General features: G+C 39.4%; 2 protein-coding genes across 11 annotated transcripts in view; one reads left to right on the top strand and one right to left on the bottom strand.

The window, feature by feature from the left end:
- LOC122554538 (G-protein-signaling modulator 2-like) overlaps window positions 1–4,305 on the bottom strand; it is a 69,076-nt gene extending 64,771 nt beyond the window's left edge. For both annotated transcript variants that reach the window (XM_043699722.1, XM_043699723.1), the window contains exon 1: window positions 3,986–4,305. The gene's annotated coding sequence lies outside the window, so the exon portion shown is untranslated. The remainder of the gene's footprint in view (window positions 1–3,985) is intronic.
- Window positions 4,306–11,628: 7,323 nt separating this feature from the next.
- The window catches only part of LOC122554537, an 86,608-nt gene continuing 72,675 nt past the window's right edge, over window positions 11,629–25,561 (top strand). For 4 of the 9 annotated variants that reach the window (XM_043699721.1, XM_043699718.1, XM_043699719.1 and 1 more), the window contains exons 1-5: window positions 11,629–12,272; window positions 16,688–16,778; window positions 16,864–16,975; window positions 17,913–18,363; window positions 22,588–23,912. In XM_043699721.1, coding sequence (XP_043555656.1) covers window positions 18,030–18,363; window positions 22,588–23,912 — 1,659 coding nt within the window. In that variant the 5' untranslated portion in view covers window positions 11,629–12,272; window positions 16,688–16,778; window positions 16,864–16,975; window positions 17,913–18,029. The other 5 variants (XM_043699715.1, XM_043699713.1, XM_043699716.1 and 2 more) reach the window with 5 other exon arrangements.

Below are 25,561 nucleotides of genomic sequence, written 5' to 3'. Positions count from 1 at the left end.
TTACCTTTACTTGTTCGAATTCTGTCCCTAATGGCATGTGGACTGCAGCAGTTCAAGAAGACAGCTCATCACCACCTTCTCAAGGACAACCAGAGACTGGCAATAAATGCTGGCCAGTCTCCAAAAGAATAAATAAGGAAAAATAATAATATGGAGACAAGAGCAGTGCTCCAAGTGTAATTTGACCAAGGACTAGTACAAATTTAACATATCCTGAAACTATAACAGAAGGGTTAAGAGGTAGCAGATTTAAAACAGATGAAGATAAATTACTTCTCTTAAAAGAGTAGTGAATCGGAGGAATTCACTACCCCGAGAATGCAGTGGATGTCTGGTCATTGAGTAAATTTAAAAGGAGGAAATAGGCGGATTTTTAATTAATAATGGGTTGAAGGGTTATGGAGAACAAGCAGGAAAATAGAGTTGAGGCTGAGATGAGATCAGCCATGATCATATGAAGTAGAAAAGCAGGCTCAAGTAGCTACCTAGTTCTTAGGTATCTCAATTGTATTCCTCTAGAATTTCCATTTCTCAAGTCCAAATTGTTTATGCAAATTTTAATTAATCATTCACCTCCAGGGTCTGCTAAATTAGTATCAGAACTGACACAAAGGACATCAAACTAAAACATTAAATCTTGATTTATTTCCACAAAATGTTACCAATCTGAAAATTTCCAGAAATTTCTGTTTCCATCTTTACACAAATTAATGTAGAACACCACTTCCCATCTTCTTAACCAAAGAAGCAACCCTGAAAATGAACAAAACTAGAAACTGATGGAGAAATCCAGCAGGTTTGGCAGCATTAGGAGAGAAATAAAAGTTCATGGTTCTGGTCCAGTGACCCTTCTTCAGAACAGATGGATTGGATTTCAGTAATCAGTTAAGCTTAGCTCCTACGGTCTATTCTGCTATTTTTTTCTTCTGACTCTACATCCACTGATCTTAGACACAGGAATAATATCACAACTGTTTACATGTTTGAAGAATTTTGAATAAATCAAATAAAGAAATGCCAAGATTAGTCCTTAGTTATTAAGTGTTTATCCACTCTTAATTCTGACATTGAGTCAAATAAAGCTTTACCTGTGGTTATACGTTTGCTCGCTGAGCTCGCAGGTTTGTTTTCAGATGTTTTGTCACCATGCTAGATAACATCATCAGTGAGCCTCTGGTGAAGCGCTGGTGTTCTGTCCCGCTTTCTATTTATGTATCTTCATCTCCTAAGGTGGGTGATATCATTTCTAGTTCTTTTTCTCAGCGGGGGTAAATGGGGTCCAAATGAATGTGTTTTTTGATGCAGTTCCAGTTTGAATGCCAGGCATCTAGGAATTCCCGTGCATGTCCCTGCTTAGCCTGTCCTAGGATGGATGTGTTGTCCCAGTCAAAGCAATGTCCTTCTTCATCTGTACGTAAGGACAGTGATGGTGGGTCATGTCTTTTGGTGGCTAGTTGGTATAGTACCAGACTATTCTGACCCCTTGGCATCATGGTAGCCCACAAATCTACCAAAACACTCAAACAGCTACTGATGAATCTATAGGACCCTATACCAACAAGCTACAAATGAATGTAATTTACAAAATACCTTGCAAGGTCTGTATCAAACATTACACTGGACAGACAGGCAGAAAACTAGCCACTAGAATACACAAACACCAACTAGCCACCAAAAGATATGACGCACTGATCCTAGTATCCTTACATACAGACGAAGGAGGACACCACTTTGACTGAGACAACACATCCATCCTAGGACAGGCTAAACAGTGACATGAACGGAAATTCCAAGAAGCTTGGCATTCAAACTGGAACTCCACCAATAAACATATCGATTTGGACCCCATTTTTCCAACCTCTGAGAAAAAGAACTGGAAACAATATCACCCACATTAAGACCAAGGCACATAAATAGAAAGCGGGACAGAACACCAGCACTTCACCGGAGGCTCACTGATGATGTTACCTAGCATGGTGACAAAGCATCTGAAAACTAACCTGCCAGCTCAGCAACCAAACTTACAACCTGAGCCTCAATCTGAGTTACAAATTTTCTCAAAGATTGCTTTACCTCTGTTTAATATATGTAACTGAAAATTGAAGTCTCAAATTCAGTCAGTAAGTTACCTCGTTTTGAATAGTTATTTGCATGTGGTACTGGTGGTTGTCATATGCTTTCCCTTGGCTAATTTTAATTATTCCACACTGTAGATCAGGCATACAGTAGATCATGTCACTGAATAATGTTCTGCACTTTTGTATAATACATCTTAAATTTAATTCAGACTAGGCAGCAAATGCTAATCTTTAAAAGCAAAATCTGCAAACAGTTATAATATGAACATAGTAATGTTTTACAAAGATTGCAAAACAGCTCTTCAATATGTTATTCAGCTTTAAACTTTCCACATGGTTATATTTGCTGAAAGAAACTACACTATAAAACACTTCGCATCCATGATACAAAGTCTATTACTAGATTTGAAATAAACAAAACAGCTTTGATGAAAACTAAATACAGCAAACCAGTAAAACCATTATTGCAAGTCATGAAAGCTAAGATACATCTATATTACAATACATATACAAAGATCTCATTCTTCACAGTGAATACTAAAGATGATCTATCCCTCATATGCAAATTCACAAGATTACAAGATTCTGATTTATATTTAAATTGCATTTTCACAAAGAAGTTAAAAGACAGTTTATAACAATTTTCAGTGCACATATTACCACTGTTGTGCTTGGAACTATTGAATTGCTTCGCCTTGGGCTGGGGCATTTGATGGGGAAAACAAGGAAATCAAGCAAAGAGACGCAATAAACCCTGAAAGACGGCCTAATTTTCCATCTATTCATAATTTATGTCCATTTTAAATGCGGGGTTAGGTGTGTGTTGGGGTGTGGTAGGGCGGGGGACGTTGTTACTAGACGTGTAAACTGTCACATTTCAATTTCCTGAATATACTGTGCCCACTGTAGCCTAAGATGAAGAAGGAAACCTCTGATTCTTTCTATCCATCTGCTTATTTTCCCACTAGTAAAGTTCAAAGACTTACTGCCATTCAAAAAGCCCTTTTTCAGTTTTTTTTTTGTTCAAATGCTTATAAAATTGGCACTAACCCCCAAATCGATGAATACTTGGAACTGTTAGATATTTCTTCAGATTATACCATGTTTAATTTTGCCAAAATACTGGCGGCACAGTGGCACAGTGATTAGCACTCAGACAATTCTCCGTGTCTGCGTGGGTATCCTCCCACAGTCCAAGAATGTGCAGGTTAGGTGAATTGGCTATGCTGAATTGCCCGTAGTGTTCGGTGAAGGGGTAAAATGTAGGGGAATGGGTCTGGGTGGGTTGCTCTTCGGAGGGTCGGTGTGGACTCGTTGGACCGAAGGGCCTGTTTCCACACTGTAAGTAATCTAAATCTAAATCCTCCCTAGTTGTGGGCATCCTATCAATTTATCATTGGCATCTGATTTCTTTCACTTTAAAACACAGATGAATTTCCAACTTGTCTCCACAATCCAATCTGCTGGACGTCTTAGCTTCAGTTCACTCATGAATTTCCAATGTTAAACTGGGCCACGAAGGAGAAATCCGATTAAAGAATACAAGACGTTTCAAATGCCGTTGAGCTGGATAATAACTTAATGGACAGCTACAAACCCAACAGTGCAAGGCGAAGTTTTAACTAGCATTTAGGGTACTTCATATTTGTCACTTTTTAGCAGACAGGGACACTTCAAACCTGAAGTTTAATTTCCCTCAGTCCCCCCAATGAACAACTCAAATTCAAAGGGCAACGCAAGTGAAAAGACTTGCAAAAGCAAGCACAACTCTGATGAAAAGGCAAAAGGCGAGGGAGAGAGGCAAAGGACACGAAGGCAGGGGAAAGTTAGAAACAAAGCGTGAAAAGTGGCGAACAGACCAAGAGAGCCAAACGGGAAGCAAGGAGGTCTTTATTGTTCATACTGACCACGACCACAAATCTTGTCTCCTGGAGGTGTCTGGAAATTGCAGTGTTTCGATCAGGCCCAGCCAATGGGTTTTGTTAAAGACAGATCACATTCGGCGGCGAACCTCACTTTGTGTTAATGAACACCGAAGGCGTTGGGTTTCCAGGTTGGTCACTTATTGGAAATCTAATCCTTTCTAAATTCAGTCTCCTGGAGAGACCAGCCTGCCCCTCCCCAAACTTTAATCCTCCCAGTGCCGCCACTCACTCCCGGTCAATTTTCCACTAGTTTTTACAGTTAGACATTGCCTTCCGCGAGCTGGCTCATACTCAACGGCAGTTACATAAATTAGGCAAATGAGCAGAAACCGCGCTCCCATTGGCTCAAATTTGAATCAGCGTTCGGGTAAGGAAGCAAACTCGGCGCCGTTGCTATGGTGACGGAGAAGCTGCGCCCACCCCTTCCCTGGCCCCAAGTTCTCGGAACACCTATACTATAAAGAGCCTGGCAGCCTATCGGCCAATTCTACCTGACCTGACTCAGTGAAAGAACGACTTAAATCACACGCAGTCCCTTGTTCTTTTCATTCATGCGATTTGTACAACATTGCCTGGACGAGGACAACTATAAAATAAAAACGCGTTTGCTTGCTTCTTTCAAGGGCAGTGCCGTTCAGTGATTCGCACTGAGACCCGGGGTTGGATTTAATCCTTGGGTGACTGTTGAGTTTCCACATTCTCCTTCTGTCTGCGTCGTTTTCTACCTAGTGCTCCGGTTTCCTCCAATAGTTCAGAGATGCAGGGTTACAGGGAGACGGTTAGGTCTGGGTGGGAAGGTCTTTGGAGGGTGGCTGTAGGGATAATGTAGGGATTCTATGATTCTCGCATGCATTGCTAATTAAGAACCAACCACAATCTGCAGTCATAGAGATGTACTGCACAGAAACAGACCCTTCGGTCCAACCCGTCCATGCCGACCAGATATCCCAACCCAATCTAGTCCCACCTGCCAGCACCTGGCCCATATCCCTCCAAGTCCTTCCTATTCATATACCCATCCAGATGCCTTTTCAATGTTGCAATTGTACTAGCCTCCACCACCTCCTCTAGCAGCTCATTCCATACACATACCACCTTCGGCATGAAAAAGTTGCCCCTTAGGTCTCTTTTACATTGTTCCTCTATCACCCTAAACCTATGCCCTCTAGTTCTGGACTCCCCCACACCAGGGAAAAAAACTTCGTCTATTTATCCTATCCATGCCCCTTATGATTTTATAAACATCTAAAAGGTCACCCATCAGCCTCTGACGCTCCAGGGAAAACAGCCCCAGCCTATTCATCCTCTCCATATAGCTCAAATCCTCCAAACCTGGCAACATCCTTGTAAATCATTTCTGAACCCTTTCAAGTTTCACAACATCCTTCCGATAGGAAAGAGACCAGAATTGCATGCAATATTCCAACAGTGGCCAAACCAATGTCCTGTACAGCCACAACATGACCTCCCAACTCCTGTACTCAATACACTGACCAATAAAAGGAAGCAAACCAAATGCCTTCTTCATTATCCTATCTACCTGCAATTCCACTTTCAAGGAGCTATGAACCTGCACTCCAAGGTCTCTTTGTTCCGCAACACACAATAGGACCTTACCATTAAGTGTATAAGTCCTGCTAAGATTTGCTTTCCCAAAACGCAGCACCTCACATTTGTCTAAATTAAACTCCATCTGCCACTTCTCAGCCCATTGGCCCATCGGACCAAGATCCTGTTGTAATCTGAGGTAACCTTCTTCGCTGTCCATTACACCTCCAATTTTGGTGTCATCTGCAAATTTAACATTTCTCAAGATGCAGCTCCACACATAGGCCACCTTGCTGATCTTTGAGGGGCCCTAGTCTCTCCCTAGTTACCGTTTTGTCCTTAATGTATTTGTAAAACCCTTTGGATTCTCTTTAATTCTATTTGCCAAAGCTATCTCATGTCCCTTGTTGCCCTCCTGATCTCTCTCTTAAGTATACTCCTATTGCCTTTATACTCTTCTGAGGATTCACTCAATCTATTCTGTCTATACCTGACATATGCTTCCTTCTTTTTCTTCACTAAACCCTCAATTTCTTTAGTCATCCAGCATTCCCTATACCTACCAGCCTTTCCTTGCATCCTAACAGGAATATACTATCTCTGGACTCTCGTTATCTCATTTCTGAAGGCTTCCCATTTTCCAGCCATCCCTTTACCTGCGAACATCTGTCCTCGATCAGCTTTAGAAACTTCTTGCCTAATACCGCCAAAATTGGCCTTTCTCCAATTTAGAACTTCAACTTTTATATCTGTTCGATCCTTTTCCATCATATTTTAAAACTATTAGAATTATGGTCCCTGGCCCCAAAGTGCTCCCCCACAGACACCTCAGTCACCTGCCCTGCCTTACTTCCCAAGAGTTTTGCACCTTCTCTAGTAGGTGCATCCACATACTGAATCAGAAACTTTTCTTGTACACACTTAACAAATTCCTCTCCATCTAAACCCTTAACACCCTTAGCAGTCCCAGTCTATGTTTGGAAAGTTAAAATCACCTACCATAACCACTCTATTATTCTCACAGATAACTGAGATCTCCTTACAAGTTTGTTTCTCAATTTCCCTCTGACTATTAGGAGGTCTATATTACAATCCTAATAAGGTGATCATCCTTTTCTTATTTCTCAGTTCCACCCAAATAACTTCCCAGGATACATTTCCAGGAATATCCTCCCTCAGTACAGCTGTAATGCTATCCCTTATCGAAAATGCCACTCCCCCATCTCTCTTGCCTCCCTTTCTGTCCTTCCTGTAGCATTTGTATCCTGGAACATTAAGCTGCCAGTCCTGTCCAACCCTGAGCCATGTTTCTGTAATTGCTATGATATCCCACTCCTATGTTCCTAACCATGCCCTGAGTTCATTTGTCTTCCCTGTTAGGCCTCTTGCATTGAAATAAATGCAGTTTAATTTATCAGTCCTACCTTGTTCTCTGCTTTGTCTCTGCCTGCCCCAACTGTTTGACTCGCCTTTGTTCTCAAAGGTAGCAGTCTCAGATTGATCTCTTTCCTCACTATCTCTCTGGATCGCACCCCTCCACCTTACAAGTTTAAATCCTCCTAAGCAGCTCCAGCAAATCTCCCTGCCGGTATATTAGTCCCCTTCCAATTTAGGTGCAATCCATCCTCTTGTACAGGTCACTTCTACTCCAAAAGCGATTCCAATGATCCAGAAATGTGAATCCTTCCCCATACACCAGCTCCTCAGCCATGTATTCATCTGCTCTATCTTCCTAATCCTGCCCTCACTAGCTTGTAGCACCGGGAGTAATCGAGATATTACTACTCCCCAGGACTTTCTTTTTAAATTCCCGCCTAACTCTCTGTAACCTCCCTTCAGAATCTCAACCTTTTCTCTTCCTATGTTGTTTGTTCCAATGTGTACAATTACCTCCTACTGGCCCCTTTCCCCCTTGAGGACATTCTGTACCCTCTCTGAGACATTCTTGATGCTGGCACCAGGGAAGCAACACATCATTCTGATTTTTTGCTGCTGGCCACAGAAACATCTGTCTGTACCTTGAACTAGAGAGTCCCCTAACACAATTGATCTCTTGGAACCCGACGTACTCCTCATTGCATTAGAGCCAGTCTCAATAACAGAAGCTTGGCTGTTCATGCTACGTTCCCCTGAGAATCCATCACCCCCTAAATTTTCCAAAGTAGCATACTTACTTGAAATGGGGATAGCCAGAGAACAGAGATGGAAATGTGTTGCTGGAAAAGCGCAGCAGGTCAGGCAGCATCTAGGGAACAGGAGAATCGACGTTTCGGGCATTAGCCCTTCTTCAGGAATGAGGAAAGTTGGCCAGAGAACACCCCTGCACTAACTGCCTAGCTCTTTTACCTTTCCTGGAGTTAACCCATCTATATGACTGTATCTGTGATTTTTTTTTCCCTTCCTGTAACTGTCATCCAACACATCCCCTTGCTTTTGTAAATTCCTCATTGCCTCTAACCGTCTCTCCAACTGATCCTGATCTGATAGGATTCGCAACCAACAGCATTTATTGCAGATATAGTCCTCAGTAACCTGTAAACTGTCCCAAAATGCCCACATCCGACAAGAACAGCATATCACTCGACTAAAGGCCATTTTTGCTTCTTTCAATCTACAGACCCAGAAAATAGCACTATCTTATTCATCTATAAAACACTGCTCCAGGTTAAATTAATAATTATGGCTTATATTTTAAGTTTAAACAAGAGACATATTTCAATAAAACATAAATCAAGGAAGAACCCACTCTACTCACTACTGCAGACTTATTGTAAAGCCCACTTAAAATATCCACTTATCTGTTTCTGTGCTGTGACCTCTCCCAAACAGATTCCTCCAATATCAGTTATGAATTTCACTGTTTGTTAATTTTCCCAGACGCACCCCGATATCCAGCAATACATGAATTCAACAGCAAAGACAGTAACTGCGCAGGTTCACTGCTCTGTCAGTTAGCAATGTGGGTTTCTTTCTCTCTCTCTCCTGCACTGATCTCACCATGTGCTTCCTTTATCTGTTCCTCTCCCTTTTAAAAGTGCTGTTGTTTTGACTTTCTTCTCTCAAAAGTTCCAAAACACTGCTACAGCATATAAAACAGTAATTGCTGCTCCTGGAATTCGAAGAAATCACCTCCAACACCTAAAATACCTCAAAAAAGGAACAGCTGTTACAGCCAGAAATTTTTCCCGTCCTCCACCTGGAATTACCCAGAGAGAGACCACGTGTAAAACAAATAAGGATAAGGATGGCAGATCCTAAAAGAATATTAGCAAATTGGATAGTTTTGTAAAACACTATGGCCTATCATTAGGTTATAGTTTTATTCTAAGTATTTACTGTGCTTAAATTTCCCCACCTATCATGAGGTACTTGAACTCACGTCCTCAGAACATTCACCTGGTTTCCTAAGGTTACTAGTCTAGTGACATGGGCACTATTCCAAAACCTCCCTTAATCAATTACTCAGCTCATTATCCATTTGTAAGAGAAAGTATTAATTTGCACACTGAATTAAGATGTAAAAACAGGTTTCAATTACAAAGGCATTGAATGTTAACATTCTTTTAAAGCAATTAGAGGAAGGCCTTGGAATGCATTTTCATTTAATTAGGCAGTGCTTACAAAAGGCTATGAAATTTCCCATTTGTTTAGTGTGACGTTTTAGCAATTAGCAGAAAAAGTGGTAGGAGAGCAGACATAGCTGTTTAATAAAGCATACAGTATTCTAGGCTTCATAAATAAGTTCATAGAGTACAAGAACAGGGAGGTTATGACAACCTTATATAAAAAAGTGATTCGACCTCAAATCAAGTATTGTGTATAGTTTTTAGCCTCAAAAACATTGGAGAGAGTGCAGAAGAGGTTGACAAGAATGGTTCCAGAAATGAGACAATTTAGTAGGAGGAAAGACTGGAGCTTTCCTTGAAAAGGAGAAGGCCAAGAAGAGATTTGATAGAAGTTTTAAAAATCATAATAAGAAGTTCGGTTAAGTAGAAACTATGTGAAAGTGAGTACTGCAGATGCTAGAGATCAGAGCAAAGATTACTGTGGTGCTGGACAAGCACAGCAAGTCAGGCAGTAGCTGAGGAGCAGAAAATCGATGTTTCAGGCAAAAATCCTTCATCAGGAATTCCTGATGAAGGGTTTTTGCCTGAAACGCGATTTTCCTGCTCCTTAGAAGCTGCCTGACCTGCTCTGTTTTTCCAGCACCACTCTAATCTTGACTCTAAGCAGAAACTGTTCCTACCCATAAACAGATCAAGAACTGTATGTATTTTGATTGTTGGAATGAAATGTGAAAAATAGAGGAAATTTTAAAATAAAATGACTATGATTGTGGAATGGGAACCTAATAGTGGGTCTGGTGTATTTAACAATAATTAAATAATTTGACAATGATGTCACTGGTTGCTAGGTCAACCATGATCTCAGTGGGTTCCATGACTGAATCATCTCATTCCTGCTGAAGAGCTTAAGCTTGAAACATGGACTCTTTTGCTCTTCGGATACTACCTGCCTGGCTGTGTTTTTCCAGTGCCACACTTCTTGACTCATTTCATCATCAGCCTAATTTGTACAGTATAGTTTATCATTCATTGCTCCTTTCAAGCTGACTTATGACCATTTCAACAATAATGATGCCCCCAATAACTAGGCAACCAAAACGGTACTGCTGCTCAAGTGTTTGGCGGAGGCAGATACACTTACGGATTTAGAAGGGCACAGGATAATTATCAAAACAAAACCTTTTAAAACTGTGGGGAAGACAGGGGACTGGGACATGCTGAGTTGCTCTTACAGACGCCAGACGTGGACACAACAGTCAACACATGGGTCAAATAGCCTCTCTTTATACTTTAACCATTCAATTGTTCTTTGGTTGCTACTATAGAAATTAAAGAACTGTAAACTCTGTAAACTATTCAGTTAAAGCTCATCTGCAACAAAAACAAGGAAAAACTACTGTTAACCAAATTCCAAAACAAAAGTATACACAGCCGGAAATGGTTTAGACAGCTCATTAAAAACTCAAACAATTGAATTCTTCAGTATAGAAACATGTTACAGATATGAATAACCCTCGTTTCACAATTCTCAAACAGCTGATGAGTTGTGTAACTGGTAAAAAGTAAAAATAAGTAAACGGAGTTGATTAAAGTAAAAAGCTGATATAGTAGTTTTAAATAGGCGGAAGTGGGTACTGCAAATGCTGGAGATTAGAGTCAAGATTAGAGTGATGCTGGAAAAGCACTGTACAAATTAGGCTGATGATGAGACGAGTCAAGAAGGGTGGCACTGGAAAAGCACAGCCAGGCAGGTAGTATCCCAGCATCCCAGGAGCAGGAAAATCGACGTTTCCTGATTCCTGATGAAGGGCTTTTGCCCAAATCGTCCAGTGACCGTCAGAATCTAACCCTGTAAATGCTTTTGCAGGCATTTAAAACTACTACAGTCAAGATTAGAGTGTGGTGCTGGAAGAGCAGAGCAGGTCCGGCAGCTTCCAAGGAGCAGGAAAATCGACGTTTCCTGATTCCTGATGAAGGGCTTTTGCCCAAATCGTCGATTTTCCTGCTCCTTGGAAGCTGCCGGACCTGCTCTGCTCTTCCAGCACCACACTCTAATCTTGACTGTAGTAGTTTTAAATGCCTGCAAAAGCATTTACAGGGTTAGATTCTGACGGTCACTGGACTCGAAACGTTAACACTGATTTCTCTTTGCAGGCGCTGCCAAATCGGCTGCAAAGATTTGAGTGGCATTTACACGGGCACCTTTCATCCATACGAAAGACACGTGTGCACATCTATGTCACTTCGAGGTTTTAAAAAGAGGAAGATACTGGAAATACTCAGTATATCGGCCCTGCACACAAGCGAGAACTAAAGTTGCAATCTTGCAGGAACCGGTTTTCTGTACTGTTGTGCGATAGTCAGTCATTGGATCCTGTTGAATTCGGGCAGGAGGCGAGGTGTAGTTTCGCTGTCACCGGAACAACGGCGAGGAAACCCCACCCCCTTACTCGAGCTCCGATTCAAATTTGGGCCAATGGGAGCTTGAGGATCGTTTATTTGCCTAATTTATGTAACCGCCGCTGAGCCCGTGCCAGCTCGCGGAGGGCACTGTCTAACTGTAAAACTGTGGGAAATGCAGCCGGGAGTGAGCAGCAGCACCGAGAGGATTAAAGCTCAGGGCGTGGAGAGAGAGGTTTATCCTATCACCGGGAGAGCGAGTTTAGAAAAGATCAGAATTCAGGGTTAGACACTCATTACAAACACAACGCCTCCTTTACTCCGTCAGACCTATTTACGAGGTGGAAGAAAGGAAAATCCTCAAGTACACTTGCGATTTTGAATTTAGTGCCTTTCACTTTGCACTGCAATAATCACTAGTCACCCCGGGACCCGTTGCCGGCGCTGGAGTGACTTGACATTCACCCACTGGGAGTGGAAATTTATGCCCTTTTGAGCCTAGAGATGCGTGGAGTTGCGACGTAAAAGACCCATTCACCTCAGAGGAAACAGCTGCAACTGTGTCCCGTGAATATTTATGGTACGCTGGAATTTCCTTGCTCTTTCACGCCTAAGTGCCGCTCAATCTACCTTGGATCATTTGGTAACGGGCTGGAGCTTGCTCGGGTTGAAACAGCTCATTGATGTGACCAATTCGACTTTTTCAACGCGCCCTCCAGATCAAAAGCGGGATGTGTGGGCGGATAACGGCGCAGGTGGGTGCGAATTTCGTTTGCATCGATCCTTCCCAGGGGGCAGCCTGTTTGACCTGCCCTAGACCCCTCAGTGAAGGGGCCACATGGTGGCTCAGTGGTTAGCACTGCTGCTTCACAGCGCCAGATATCAGGGCTCGATTCCAGACCATCTGTATGCAGTTTGCACATTCTCCCAGTGTCTCCCACAATCCACATATGTGCAAGTTAGGTGATTGCCCATAATGTTCCGGAATGTGTAGATGGGGAATGGGTGTGGGTAGGTTACACTTCAGAAGGTCGGTGTGAACCTGTTGGGCCAAATGGCCTGATTCCTCAGTGTAGGGATTCTATGAAGATAGCGAGGAAAGTCGCAGAGGGAGCACAGTAATGCCTGGCACTGGCAAATCGGCTGGTAATTTGCTCCCACCTAAGTTTGATGGACTGCATGCAAATTTGCAATGCCATTTTGTTCTTGTAACACCGTTAGAGAGAAAGTGTGGACTGCAGATGATCAGAGTCAAAATCACAGCTGGTCAGGCAGCATCCAGGAGCAGGGGAGACGGGCCTAAGCCCCCACGTTCCTGATGAGTTGACAATGGTCAATGCTGATGTAAAATTAAGATCAGAAATTTAGACACAACTATAAGTCACATTCAAAATTTGCAAAGCTTTGATGATTATCTGATCACAAATACACCGTGACTAATGCACGTGATCAATGAATGATTTAGAAAAGGAATATATTTTGTGTGACAAGAGATTGCTGGTGAAACTCCGAAGAGTCACTGGCCTCAAAACGTTAACTCTGCTTTCTTCACAGAAAACTTGCTGAGTTTTGCCGGCAATTTCTGTTTTAGTTTCAGATCTCCAGAATCTGCAGTTCTTTGTTTAATAAGTTTTGTACTGTCAGAGGAATTGTCAGGCTCTAATTGTAAATGCACAGTTTCATGTTATGCATATGTTAGTAGGTTTGGCAGGAAATTTGAGAATGAATAGGTAATAACAAAATGGGTTTGTGATTGGAGATAATTTTGCATGCAGCTCTCCGCTTATCTCTGTGCAAAATATTGTGAGAAACAAAGCTCACTCACTAAACAATTGCAGTCCGAGACAAAAATCTGAATCAGTAGTGTCCTTTATTTGTAGACTTGCAAGTGGGTGCAATGTCTAATGCCAGGTAAGGCAATGACAAATACACATCAAATTCAACAAACTCTTGAAATTTATACAATTTGAGTCCCTATATTTTTTCTTATTTCATTGTTTGCCCCCCTCTCCGCTTACGTCACTCATTTCCCTAAGACCGATCCCACAACTTCTGTTTATCCGGCCTTGTCCGTGACAAATGCCTGTCTCTGGCCCCATAAGGTCGTTTGACGTCATCTCACTACAGGTCATCGCTAGGCATATCCTTTCTTTATCAGTATTTATTCCTTCCATCTGGGCCTCTCTGGAGGCCACTCTGACCTTCATGACGTCTGTAATTAGGGTTTTGTTCCTGTGTCCCCGTACAAGTGGGAAAACAGATGCTTTTCCTGCTGTCTTATCTGTTCGCCCATACATCTACCATTGTTTTGTAATTACGTCTCATGCTAACATACCATTTTTAACGGATTATATACTTCCTCTATATAGTCCCCATTCTTGTTAACTCAGCTCTTAGCCGAGAAACAATCACAAACTAACGTGAATTCATTTACTCTGTATCAGAACTTATAATTGCAGAAATAACATTAAATCATCTATATCCCACAATATGTTTGTGAAAAATGTAAGTATTGGTTTGGCAGAAACCACAATCAATGGTCATAAGGCTCAGTGCTGCAGAAACCACAATCAATGGTCATAAGATTCAGTGTGGGCTATCAGGGAGGAAGACATGCTTTAGCAGAAGCCATATTGCAGAAGTTATGTACGCTAACAATAGATCACAGAGGGATGTGGTAAAATGGTCAAGCTAACACCTGGAATTTGTCACAAACGAGGCAAGAAACAAACAAGAGTAAGGGGCAACAGGCTTAGAGTAATGGAAGAAGTAAACAGAGGAGGAGTGAAGTGAGTAGCTTGTGATACCAATAAGGTAAAAGAGGAGTACAGAGAGACTCAGCTGAACTGTATAACTTGCAATGTAACCTTTTGATCTGTGTGCCTACTTGTTGCACACCCCTTCTTATAAGAATGTTTTAATAAAATACCTGCTTCGGAATTTGACTCAGACTGCAATTATTGAAGAGCGAGTACCATTTCTCACACCCTAGTGCTGGAAATTCCAAATCTCCTTCGAATAACATTCTCAGTAAATTGGTGTTTAGCTCAGTGAAAAACATAAAATTGTACTGCCAACAATTCTCCAACTCCATTTAATATTATTTAGTCAAAAGGTAGCCTGTGATTTTAAAAGTAGAAGATAGAAGTTAGTAATAAATTAATTGAAGTTAAAACATTGACTGTCCTGTTCCTCAGATGCTGACATAGTTTCACCTTGAATTTTTGCAAGATATGGCGGATGAATGTTTTTTGTTTTTCTAATAAATTGGTGATCATTAATGACTTTTCTGAATATCGGTAATACTTCCTGAAGTTGGCCTGGGTTATCATTAGCCTTTTAATGTACAATTAGATGGCAATTATAATATGAAAACAATCAGTTAACCAAGCCCCATAGAGTTTTATCCATACAGAATTAGAATTGTTTGTTTGCTATCTCTCTAGCTGTGTTTTCAATATCATTTTATTTCCCTTCCTTTTAACCATTGAAAATTTTTCAGCAAAATAATGGGAGAAATATTGTTAGTACGCATAAGAAAAGATGGATAAAGACCAGGTTATCCAATGAGCCTTTGCCATCTAGGCATTCTGTATAGAAATTGCACCAACCACCTATATCCAGTCTTTTTTCATTCTTCACCATCCACATAATCTCCCAAGGATAGGCAAGAAAAAGGAATAAGCACTGTCCAAATGTGTTTGATCAATGTTTGGTGCAGCTGATTCCCACTCTTGACCCATAAACCTGGACAAAACGTATTCATTTCAATTCTAAAGTTGACAACAATAAACAGATGGCAGTAGTCAACATATGACAACCACAAGTATCAAGTTCAGATTACTCAGAGTATTTACTGACTGAAACTGATCCTTCCATAGTTTCCAAACCCTGATGCGAATGAAGGAAGGTTTATTTGAATAAATGCGCATCCAGTGTCACATTAATATAATTAATGTGATTAGGGCTCCTCCATGGTTTCACCTAATTCCATCTGCCTTCCTACTATTTAATTTAGAGCCTTTGCTTATTGATAAATTGTATGGAAATGATATGAGGTGTCAAATGTAGACAATGCTAATTCTTTTGCATTATTAATAGTAATCTCTGTTACCACCCTCCAATTTGATACAGAACTGAACTTGTATTTGCAAATTTTAAGCAGAGTTGATTTGTAAATTGCCTATTAACTTGGGTGTTATCTTCCCATTTTCAGACTAATCCAGAAAGTAGGAGAGATTGTAGCCTGCTTGATCTTCCAGCTATTATGCAGCTGATTGGTTCAGGGCATGGTTTTCAATTGGTATTTGGACCTTGGACAAGGGAGTCCTGGTTTCCAAGTGCTGCTGGCTAATCAGAGGCTGATAGCCCCAGTGTTTGACAGCGCTACCTAAACACAGTGGCTACGACAGTGGGTCAGAGGCTACGAATACTGAAGTGAGCAATTCGCCTCCTGATTCCCCAAAGCCTGTCCATCATCTAAAAGGCACATGCCAGAAGTGTGATGGAATACTCCCACTTGCCCGGATGAGAGCAGATCTAACAACACTCAAGCTCAATACTATCCAGGACAAAGCAGCCAGCTCGATTGATGCTACGTCCACAAGCATGCATTCAATTCACCAATGTTCAGTAGCAGAAGTTTTGTATAATCTTTGAGATGCACAGCAGAAATTCACCAAAGATCCTTAGATAGCACTTTCAAAACCCATGACCACTTCCATCAAGAAGAACAAGGGCAGTAGATAAATGGGAACACTACCAATACCAAGTTCTCCTTCAAGCCAATCACCATTTTGACCTGGAAATATTTCTTTGATTCTTCAGTGTCATTGTGTTAAAATCTTAGAACTCCATTCTGAATGGCATTGTGAGTCCACCTACAGTAAACGAAGTACAGTAGTTTAAAAAGGCAGCTCACCAACACCTTCCCTGGGGCAATAAGGGATGGGTAATAAATGCTAGTCCAGGCAGTGACTTACACATCCTATGAACAAATTTTTTTCAATTGTCTTTAGTACTTGGGCAGTAATCTGACACAATAGATGCACCTATCCAACAGGACTATTGCTGCTGACCTTTGGGCAAAGAAAGCCCTATCCTTTAATGATCTATTGGAGAAAAATAAAAATATCTCCCTGACTTGTTGCTCCATTTGGTATATTTCCAGGGCTCTCTTGACCCTCCAAACTGAGGACAGTTTTGATACTATTCCAACCATCAGCTGTTAGGGGCATTCCTGCATTTGGAGACTCGAATATGTAAGTGAACGATGGGTATAAATTGAGAGAGGAGGGCAGGGATTACCCATTTTTATCTTATTTTCATATTTTGTCTTATATACAGGTATGCTTATTTGGGAAAGGTGCAATAATTCTAAGTAAATGGAGTGAAGCAAAGATCTCATGTAAAAGGCCTCCACTTTCATTCTTATGCATAAGGCCTGGGAATCCCTGAGGTATTGTGATGACAAAATCCAGCCCTATTACGTAACTACTTCTGAAGCTACCTTTGCTCTTTTACTACTAATATTGAGAATTTTTTAAATTTCCAAGCAAGTTTGTTAGGGTATGAAACTGACCCAGAAACCAATTAAGAATTTTAAATATGAAATACAAAGTTAATCTGTCTTTTTAAATAAAGTAATAAAGTTTTTGAAAATTTGCTACTAAAGTAAAGACTTAAGTGAGTGGGTAGAATTGAGCATGATTTGACATTAATAAAGTTGTAAAGACTGCATCAAACAAACATCAGAGAATTCTTTAATGTGGGAGAAATCCTTTGAACACAGTATACTTCTAGATATGGATGATGACTTCAACTTAAATTTTAGTGAAATATGTGATTCCTATACCATCTTCCTTTCTCAGTCATCAGCAGAAGATGATAGCCTTAACATTACTACAGGTTTGTGAATGTGATCATTCTTAATGTTCAGTAAGGGATTCTGGATTTTACTGAGTCAGGGCAGAAGGGCTGCAGCTTAGCATTTTAAATATGTTCATGAGGCAGGAAGCCTTGATATAATCCAATTTGGAGCTTTTACTGTTTGATCATCCAGGTTTCCCATGTCTCATGAAATTTAACAACTACAGCAAGCTGAAGAGCATTTTCTCCCAACCTTAAACTGTATAATATGTTAATATGGTGATAAACATACTTTGAAGGCATTTAATTGTAGGGATGTGACAGTGCGATATGTTATAGTTAGGCACACAGTATTTCATATACAAATATTTAAAATAGAATGAAATGTTTAATGTGTATATCACATCTTCTGACTCTTCACATTTTGTGAACATATGATTAGTAACAATATCACTTTTTATAGTAAGTATACTCAAATGTTAATTATGAAAGTTTTGTATAACTCTCTTTTCTTCTCTCCTGCATAGATTATTCTACTTTTACAGTACATATTTCAGACATCATTAAATGAAGATTTTCAGGTGTCGTGTGTCTTTTTAGAACAATCTCTTTGTGCTAATTTACCTCTCTGCTGATTTCAAAAAATGGACAGCTTTGAAACAGATGTTAATCGTAATACAACTAATGAATTGGATATAAGTGACAATGAAGAACTTCTGGAAAAAATGGATGATTATCAATTCGCCACATTTGTAGAGAACTGCTGTGTTAATTTGCAACAATCACATGACATCCTAGATGAAGACTGCATCAAACAAACATCAGAGAATTCTTTAATGTGGGAGAAATCCTTTGAACACAGTATACTTCTAGATATGGATGATGACTTCAACTTAAATTTTAGTGAAATATGTGATTCCTATACCATCTTCCTTTCTCAGTCATCAGCAGAAGATGATAGCCTTAACATTACTACAGGTTTGTGAATGTGATCATTCTTAATGTTCAGTAAGGGATTTCATTTGAGAATGTTAGAAAGTGAAACATAATGTAGGATATTGGATCAATGTCAGTCATGTATTAGTGTACTAATTTTGCAACACTCTTTTGTCCTCTAGTATCCTCTATTGTCAGAGGTGCAATATTTAATTCATTTTTGACAGTTAATTTCAACATTATTTTTAAGCAACTTTGCAATGTAAGCTTTGCAAGTATCAGTAAATTAAGATCTGTACTTTATTAAAAATGACAATTAAATATTTTGTATTCATTTGTAATTCACTTATCCAATACCATAATGCCTTTCCTGTTTCCTGAATAAATCAGAAGTGACAGGGTGGTTAAAAAAGTTGAGTAATCAACAGTATGAAGGAATTTTGTACTTTCTTCAAGATATTTTATTCACTTTTCCCTCTCCAGATTTTTGTATTGAAAATGCTGAAGATATTAATAGACAGTCCTGTGCTTTTATTTTATTTGTGTGACTGAAAATGTAATCTGTTTCTAATTGTTATACTTAGTTAGCAACTGCAAAACCAGTTGGGAAGGATTTGATTTTTTTTAAAATGTGGACTTCATTAAGTTAAACAGGCTCATGTTGTTATTGGAATTTGGTTGTCTTCCCCATTTTTAATCATACTCCAAAGGCCTAGCAAGTCTGGTTCTAATTAAATGCAATTTATTTATATCTCATTTATGAAGTGAATGAGCTACAATGTTGCAGGATTAATGACAATAGCTTGCAGTTATAGAATACTGTTTATGTAGTAAAATGTCCCAAGGCACCTCACGAGTATAATCAGACAAAAATTGACACAACCACTGAAGGAGACATTGATAGGTGGTAAAATATTTGATCAAAGCAAGGGTCTTGAAGATAGAGGAGATTGGGAGTGACTTTCAAAATCTGGTGCCTAAATGTCTGCAGTTACTGCTGCCACATGGTACAAGTAGGTCGGTATTCACAAGAAGCCAGCATTAGAGAAACACACAATTTTTGGTGGTTTGTAGGACCAGAGCATTTTTCATAAGTAGGGAGGGACAATGATATAACGAAATACCAATACCATGATCTGAATCTTAAAATCAGAGTTGGTGGTCCAGGAGCCTGTCTGGGTAAGCAAGCACAGGGGTAATGGATGTTTGGGTTAGGATACAACAGCATGAATGTGCTCAAGACTGTGATGATGAGAGGGTGTCCAAGAGCGGATTGGAATAATTGAGTGTGGAGGTAATGGGAGCATGGATGAGGGTTTCAGTAGCAAATGGTTTGGCATCTTACTGATTTCTGCAAAACATTTCTACTGCAATTATAACATAGTCTTACAATATTGCACTGAACTTTACTCCACTGATACAGTGGATATAAATTCACATTGCTTCTATGCGATATAACATCTAATAGTTAAGTCTATAATTCAGTTATTAAATTAAGTTATGCAAGCTAAAACAATTTGCATTTATGTAGCCTCTTTCATGCCCAGCTGTCTTGAAGCTCATTATAACTAATTAAGTATTTTGATGTGGAGTAAAGTAGGAAACAGAGCAAGCAATTTCCACACTGTAAATTTTCACAAATAGGCATATGTTGCTGACCAAATAATATTTTTGTGATGTTGAGCAAGGATAAATATTGGCTGGGTCACCAGAGTTAAAATAAACGCAACAACCTGGCCTTTGAATTAACACCACGCCATCAGTGGTTAGCACTGCTGCCTCACAGCGCCAGAGACCCGGTTTCAATTCCCGTCTCAGGTGACTCTCTGCGTGAAGTTTGCACATTCTCCCAGTGTCTGCGTGGGTTTCCTCCGGGTGCTTCGGTTTCCTCCCACAATCCAAAAATGTGCAGGTTAGGTGAATTGGCCATGCTAAATTGCCTGTAGTGTTAGGTGAAGGGGTAAATGTAGGAGAATGGGTCTGGGTGGGTTACGCTTCGGCGGGTCAGTGTGGACTTGTTGGGTCGAAGGGCCTGTTTCCACACTGTAAGTAATCTAATATAATCATTTACATCTGCTTGAGAGAACAGATAGTGCGTTGGTCTAACATCTCCTGCAAAAGGCTGCACCTCCAATATGTAGCGGAACTTGAACCCATAAGATCAGACTCAGCAGAGAGTGTACACCAATGGAGCCTTACACTGGCACTAAGGGAATATAAGATTAATTCCAGTGAAATGTGCTACTTAATTTTAGTGATACTATTAAAGAAAACCATATGAAGTTGAACTTTCATTTATATTTAAACCTCTTCAGTCTTGTTACTGGGCCAAAATCCTGAAATTCCCTCTCTTACAGTTCTGTAGATACACATACACCATATCGACTGCAATGGTTCAGCTGTGGTGAGGACAACTAGCCTTAGAAAGAAGTCCAGCCTGTGTATGTGCTGAAATCTCTCCTGAAATTTACATATTACAAGGTGAAAAGAAGTAACCTTAAAACGTCCCCAAAAAAAAAACTTACAAGTGCAACAGACTCTAGAGCACTTTGTAAAACAAGGTACAATCCCAAATTTACTATCCATGCCAGTTCCTACTGACACAGTGTGAAAATACCATCATCAAGTAGGGTTGCCAACACTCCAGAACTATCTTGGAGTACCCATTAATTGAAGATGAATCTTCTCAACTCTGGTGAGAGCAGCCAAGGAGAAAAGTCAGAGTGGTATTTAAAAGAATCTTTCATTATAATTGTACAAATTTGTGATGAGAAAATAGGTTTTTTGAGTGTATTGTTAGACTTGAGGGTTCACAAGATGAAACTTCTAAAACGTGTTCAACTATAATTGGCAAGCCTATCTCTAGGGAGTATTCCTCCACTGTGTTGAGATTCAGTTTAGTAATTTGGGTAAAACTCTGCACCTGTCAGTCTTAAGTACCATTCTTCTGCAATAGTACCTAAGGGTGGCAGTAATTCTATGTACAACTGGTGGAATGTTGACAGGCTGAGTTTTAGACATAAACAGAGTCTCTTATTCATCCCATCTCCACAAAAAAAAAGAGTATATGATTTTTCTTTTGGTAATGACTTCAGCAGTCAGAAACTGCTGTATTGTCAGTAATTTTAAATCCACAGAAGACTGTTTTTCTGGAATGGGGTCCTAAGCTGTGGGACAAAACCCTATAGTTCATTGGCAAAATGGGCTCAATGAGGTCTAATTCTTCTCCATTAAGTTTTAGATTGTGGAATTCTGTTTCTGCTCTTTTTTTCATCCCAACTTTATATATTACTAACTTCATCAAAGGATAGCACCATATATATGTGCTAGATTAATGAATACAGGCTTGAATAAATCAGAAGTTCTCCATGATTAAAATTCTCCAACTTCACTAGCTACTTTATTCGTGCAAACAATTGTGATCCTTGTTGCCAATTATTTGAAGCATAACTTAATAAACACAACTTCCTATAGTATAGATTGCTTTAGAATTGAACGTAACATTCTTGCTGATGTGCAAACAAACAAGTTAGGAGCGGAATTAGGCCATTCAGTCCCTCAAGGCTGCTCTACCATTTAACAAGATCATTGCTGGTCTGATTCCAATCTAAACCCTTGTAACTAACCCACTGCAGTTAACACAGTTGCATATAACACTCATAAATATAGGCTGTGACTGCAGATCTACGTGTCAAAGTAGACATGAAAAGGTATAGGATCTCTCTTGGAGTTCTAACTCAAATCCTCCAATGTTCAATCAATCTGGAGAACAACCAAGGAAAGTCTAGTTGTCCATTTATGTCAAAATCCCCCCTTAATCTCCAACAATTGAAATAAAGAAAGTGTAGCATGTATTTAAAAATCTTCTCATAAATGTTATCTTACAGTGAATAAATTATCATACAACTTCTGTGTGGGAAGCATGTGTGGAGAGGATGAGAGAAGGGAATTAAAATCTGTATAATTTAAAGAATAAATTATTAAGTGGAAAATAAGACAACATTTCAGTTTTTGAAGTTTTCGATCAGAAGAAAATATTTTGAATTTTACTCAAAAAGGCTTACAATTTTTTTATACCTTCACAGAAAACTTTATAATATTTGTAAGAGTTGCTAGTTGATTTGAATAAAGAATTTGATTATACTCAAAACAATGTATGGCTTTGATTATGACCATTCATGATTGAGTTGTTTATTTTGAAAATTAAAGAAGTTTCTGAAAATAAAACAAGTTTTCTATATTGACAATGTTGTCTTTCTGCAATAGATGATATTGACAAGATTGAAAATGAATATGATGGCAGTGATGAAGATGAAATATACAGCACTAAAGAAACCAAGTATGAGGAAAACCAACATATCTGTCGTTCTAGCTATTCAGACCAAAATGATGAAAGACAAGAAAATTCAGAAAATAGTTTTCAAGAGAACAAACTACAGGATTTGCAGGACAATACCACTGATGAGGAGCAGGAAGAATTGCCATATGATGGTCACTTACAGAATGTTAGTGAACATCCAACAGATGAGCATCCTGACTTGGTTGATCACATGCTGCCATTAACTAGACTTGTCAGGAACCAGTCAGCTCCTTTGCCTGTTAGTAGGGTGACACAAACTATCCCATTGAGCCATGAAAGATCAACTGTGGAGAATTCATTCTTCTGCCAAGAAATGCCTGAAAATCAGCTAAGTACAGAAGCTGAAGATTCTAATCATAGAAGTAAAAGTGAAACAAATACTTTTTTTTCAGAGGATACAGTTGATGCATTGGTATCCAGACATGAAACTAAATTAGAAAGTAGTGTACCAGTTGAACACAATCAGCTTTATGATGGAAGATCAAACATTACCGAATCACTTCAATATTACTTCTCTGAAGAAGACCTGGCACTTAATTCAACAATGTACATTGATTCTGAGACCTTACCGGAGACCTCTTTTACAGACAGTGTAGAAGAAACTGTAATTAAGAACCATGTTTCATCAATAGCTAGTAATAATTTGCCTATAAACATTAACAAATTTACATTGTCAGAAGCAGATCTTTCCAGTAAACAAAGGGTGGATAGCAAATTTGCAACTGAAAAAAAGGTGTTTCAAGCTGAAAATGATTCATGCTACAATGCTCATGAGAACATGGAAAATAATTGCACATGTGGACCAGTGAATTCACCAAAACTAACACAGGAAGAAAACACACAAGCACCAATTAATCTTGAAACAATATCAGAAATTGCTCAAAATCCTATTTTAAAAACTGGAAGAACAATTTCATATAATGAAATCAAATACGGTAAAGGAAAACAACATTATCCTCAGCTTGACTTTTCCAAAGTTGAATCCAAAGTCAAAATTCCCAAGAGGACTACTTCTAATAATTATAATCTGGAAAGACCAATAATAAAAAAGGCAAAATCTTCAGCCAACGTACCAGAAAGTTCTCATGCAACTCATAAATCGAAAGTAGATGTAACACAAGTGATATTGGATAGTACACAATCTTCAATAGTTCCTACCAGAACAAAAGTTAACAGCAAAATACAATCTGTGAACACAAATCATACCCCAGAACTGTTTCAACAATTGCAGGTAACAAGATGGTAGTGGCCAAGAAAATTAATTTGTGCCTGAACTATGTGCAATTCTAACACAATGTATGTGCCCAATGAGGCTAGCTGGCAGGGCAACAACTAATTGGTTCATCAGTCTCTTGAGATATTGTCCTTGGCACAGGCAATTCAACAGTCATGGAGAGACCAGATCAGCTAGCTATTTGTGGGGTGGTGATTGGTTTTAGTGGGAAGCCAGGAAGATCATTCATGTCCCACCTGGTTCCAGTAAGTAGGCCATTTGCAGTTCAGTTTGACAAAGGGGGTCATTTTACATATTCAATGGAACTAATAATAGTTCAAGGTGCAACCCTGGATGCTTAGTGAAGTATCTATAATCAACATGGCAGGTAGTAAATATCTTACACAGAAAGATGTTTTATATGCCATCCATTATACTGGGCACATAAGTACCTGTTTAACATTGATGAACTGGATGCCATGCCATTGATATTATTTCCATTTCACTACTAGTTCTTTCATATTCTCCTAGCTTGACCTTAATAGAGTCATATGATTGGAAATGGCTAGTCACTCTGCTTCTACACTTAATAATGAGCAGAATATGACAAATTGCAAGACTGACGCAAACATGTGAAATGACCATTGAGCAGAGTACTCCAACATGCTGTGTTAATTCAAATGTAGTTTCAATTGTGCAGTTCTTCCTTGAGACCTTTTCCTGTCTGGTTGTTGTTCTGTAGCTATAAAACTAAAACAAAAAGTCACTTAATTGAGAGCTTCCATCTCATCATTTACGTTCAACAATCTGTACTGAAAGTTCTACTCACATTTTGACACCTATGACAAATTCTATCACAGCAGCAAAGATAGTTTACAACATTATTTAAACAGCCCATATCATTCTAAAAATAGTCAATTTTCCTTAACTTTCATTTTTAAAATTTCCAATCCACATCTTCTCCAAATATTAATCAGTTCTTCCCTGGGTCATAGTCTTTCTGTTGAATTTTCTTTCTTGGTTTACCTTTTGAGATGTGTTGTTTATGAACAGACTACCAAACAAGTTAAAACATTATCTCCTTCAATAGCACAGGTACAAAGGTTAACCATAATGATTTGACAAAATTCTATTCAAATGCATTGTTTTTCTACAAAAGAAAATCAATTGATGTGTGTTTAAAACACTAGGCAATAAATCTATGTACAACTTTGGAACACATTCGGATATGTGATACATGAACATTTCAAAAGTCAAACTATTAATGGGTACCCAACAGGTATCTCTAATGCTTTACTTCTATGCTTATATGATAGTATAACATTATATAGAGTATACTGTATTACTATGCCAATATGCATTTACAAAACACAAATTAGAGTCATAGAGATGTACAGCATGGAAATAGACCCTTTGGTCCAACCTGTCCATGCCGACCAGAAATCCCAACCCAATCTAGTCCCACCTGCTAGCACCCAGCCCATATCCTTCAAACCCTTCCTATTCATATGCCCATCCAAATGCCTCTTAAATGTTGCAATTGTACCAGCCTCCACCACATCCTCTGGCAGCTCATTCCATACACGTACCACCCTCGGCATGAAAAAGTTGCCCCTTAGGTCTCTTTTATATCTTTCCCCTCTAACCCTAAACCTATGCCCTCTAGT

This window comes from Chiloscyllium plagiosum, chromosome 11, assembly GCF_004010195.1.
Source record: "Chiloscyllium plagiosum isolate BGI_BamShark_2017 chromosome 11, ASM401019v2, whole genome shotgun sequence".
In the NCBI taxonomy this organism is placed as follows: domain Eukaryota; kingdom Metazoa; phylum Chordata; class Chondrichthyes; order Orectolobiformes; family Hemiscylliidae; genus Chiloscyllium; species Chiloscyllium plagiosum.
Note: the sequence above shows the minus strand (reverse complement) of the source record. Positions and strands in the feature narration are given on the sequence as shown.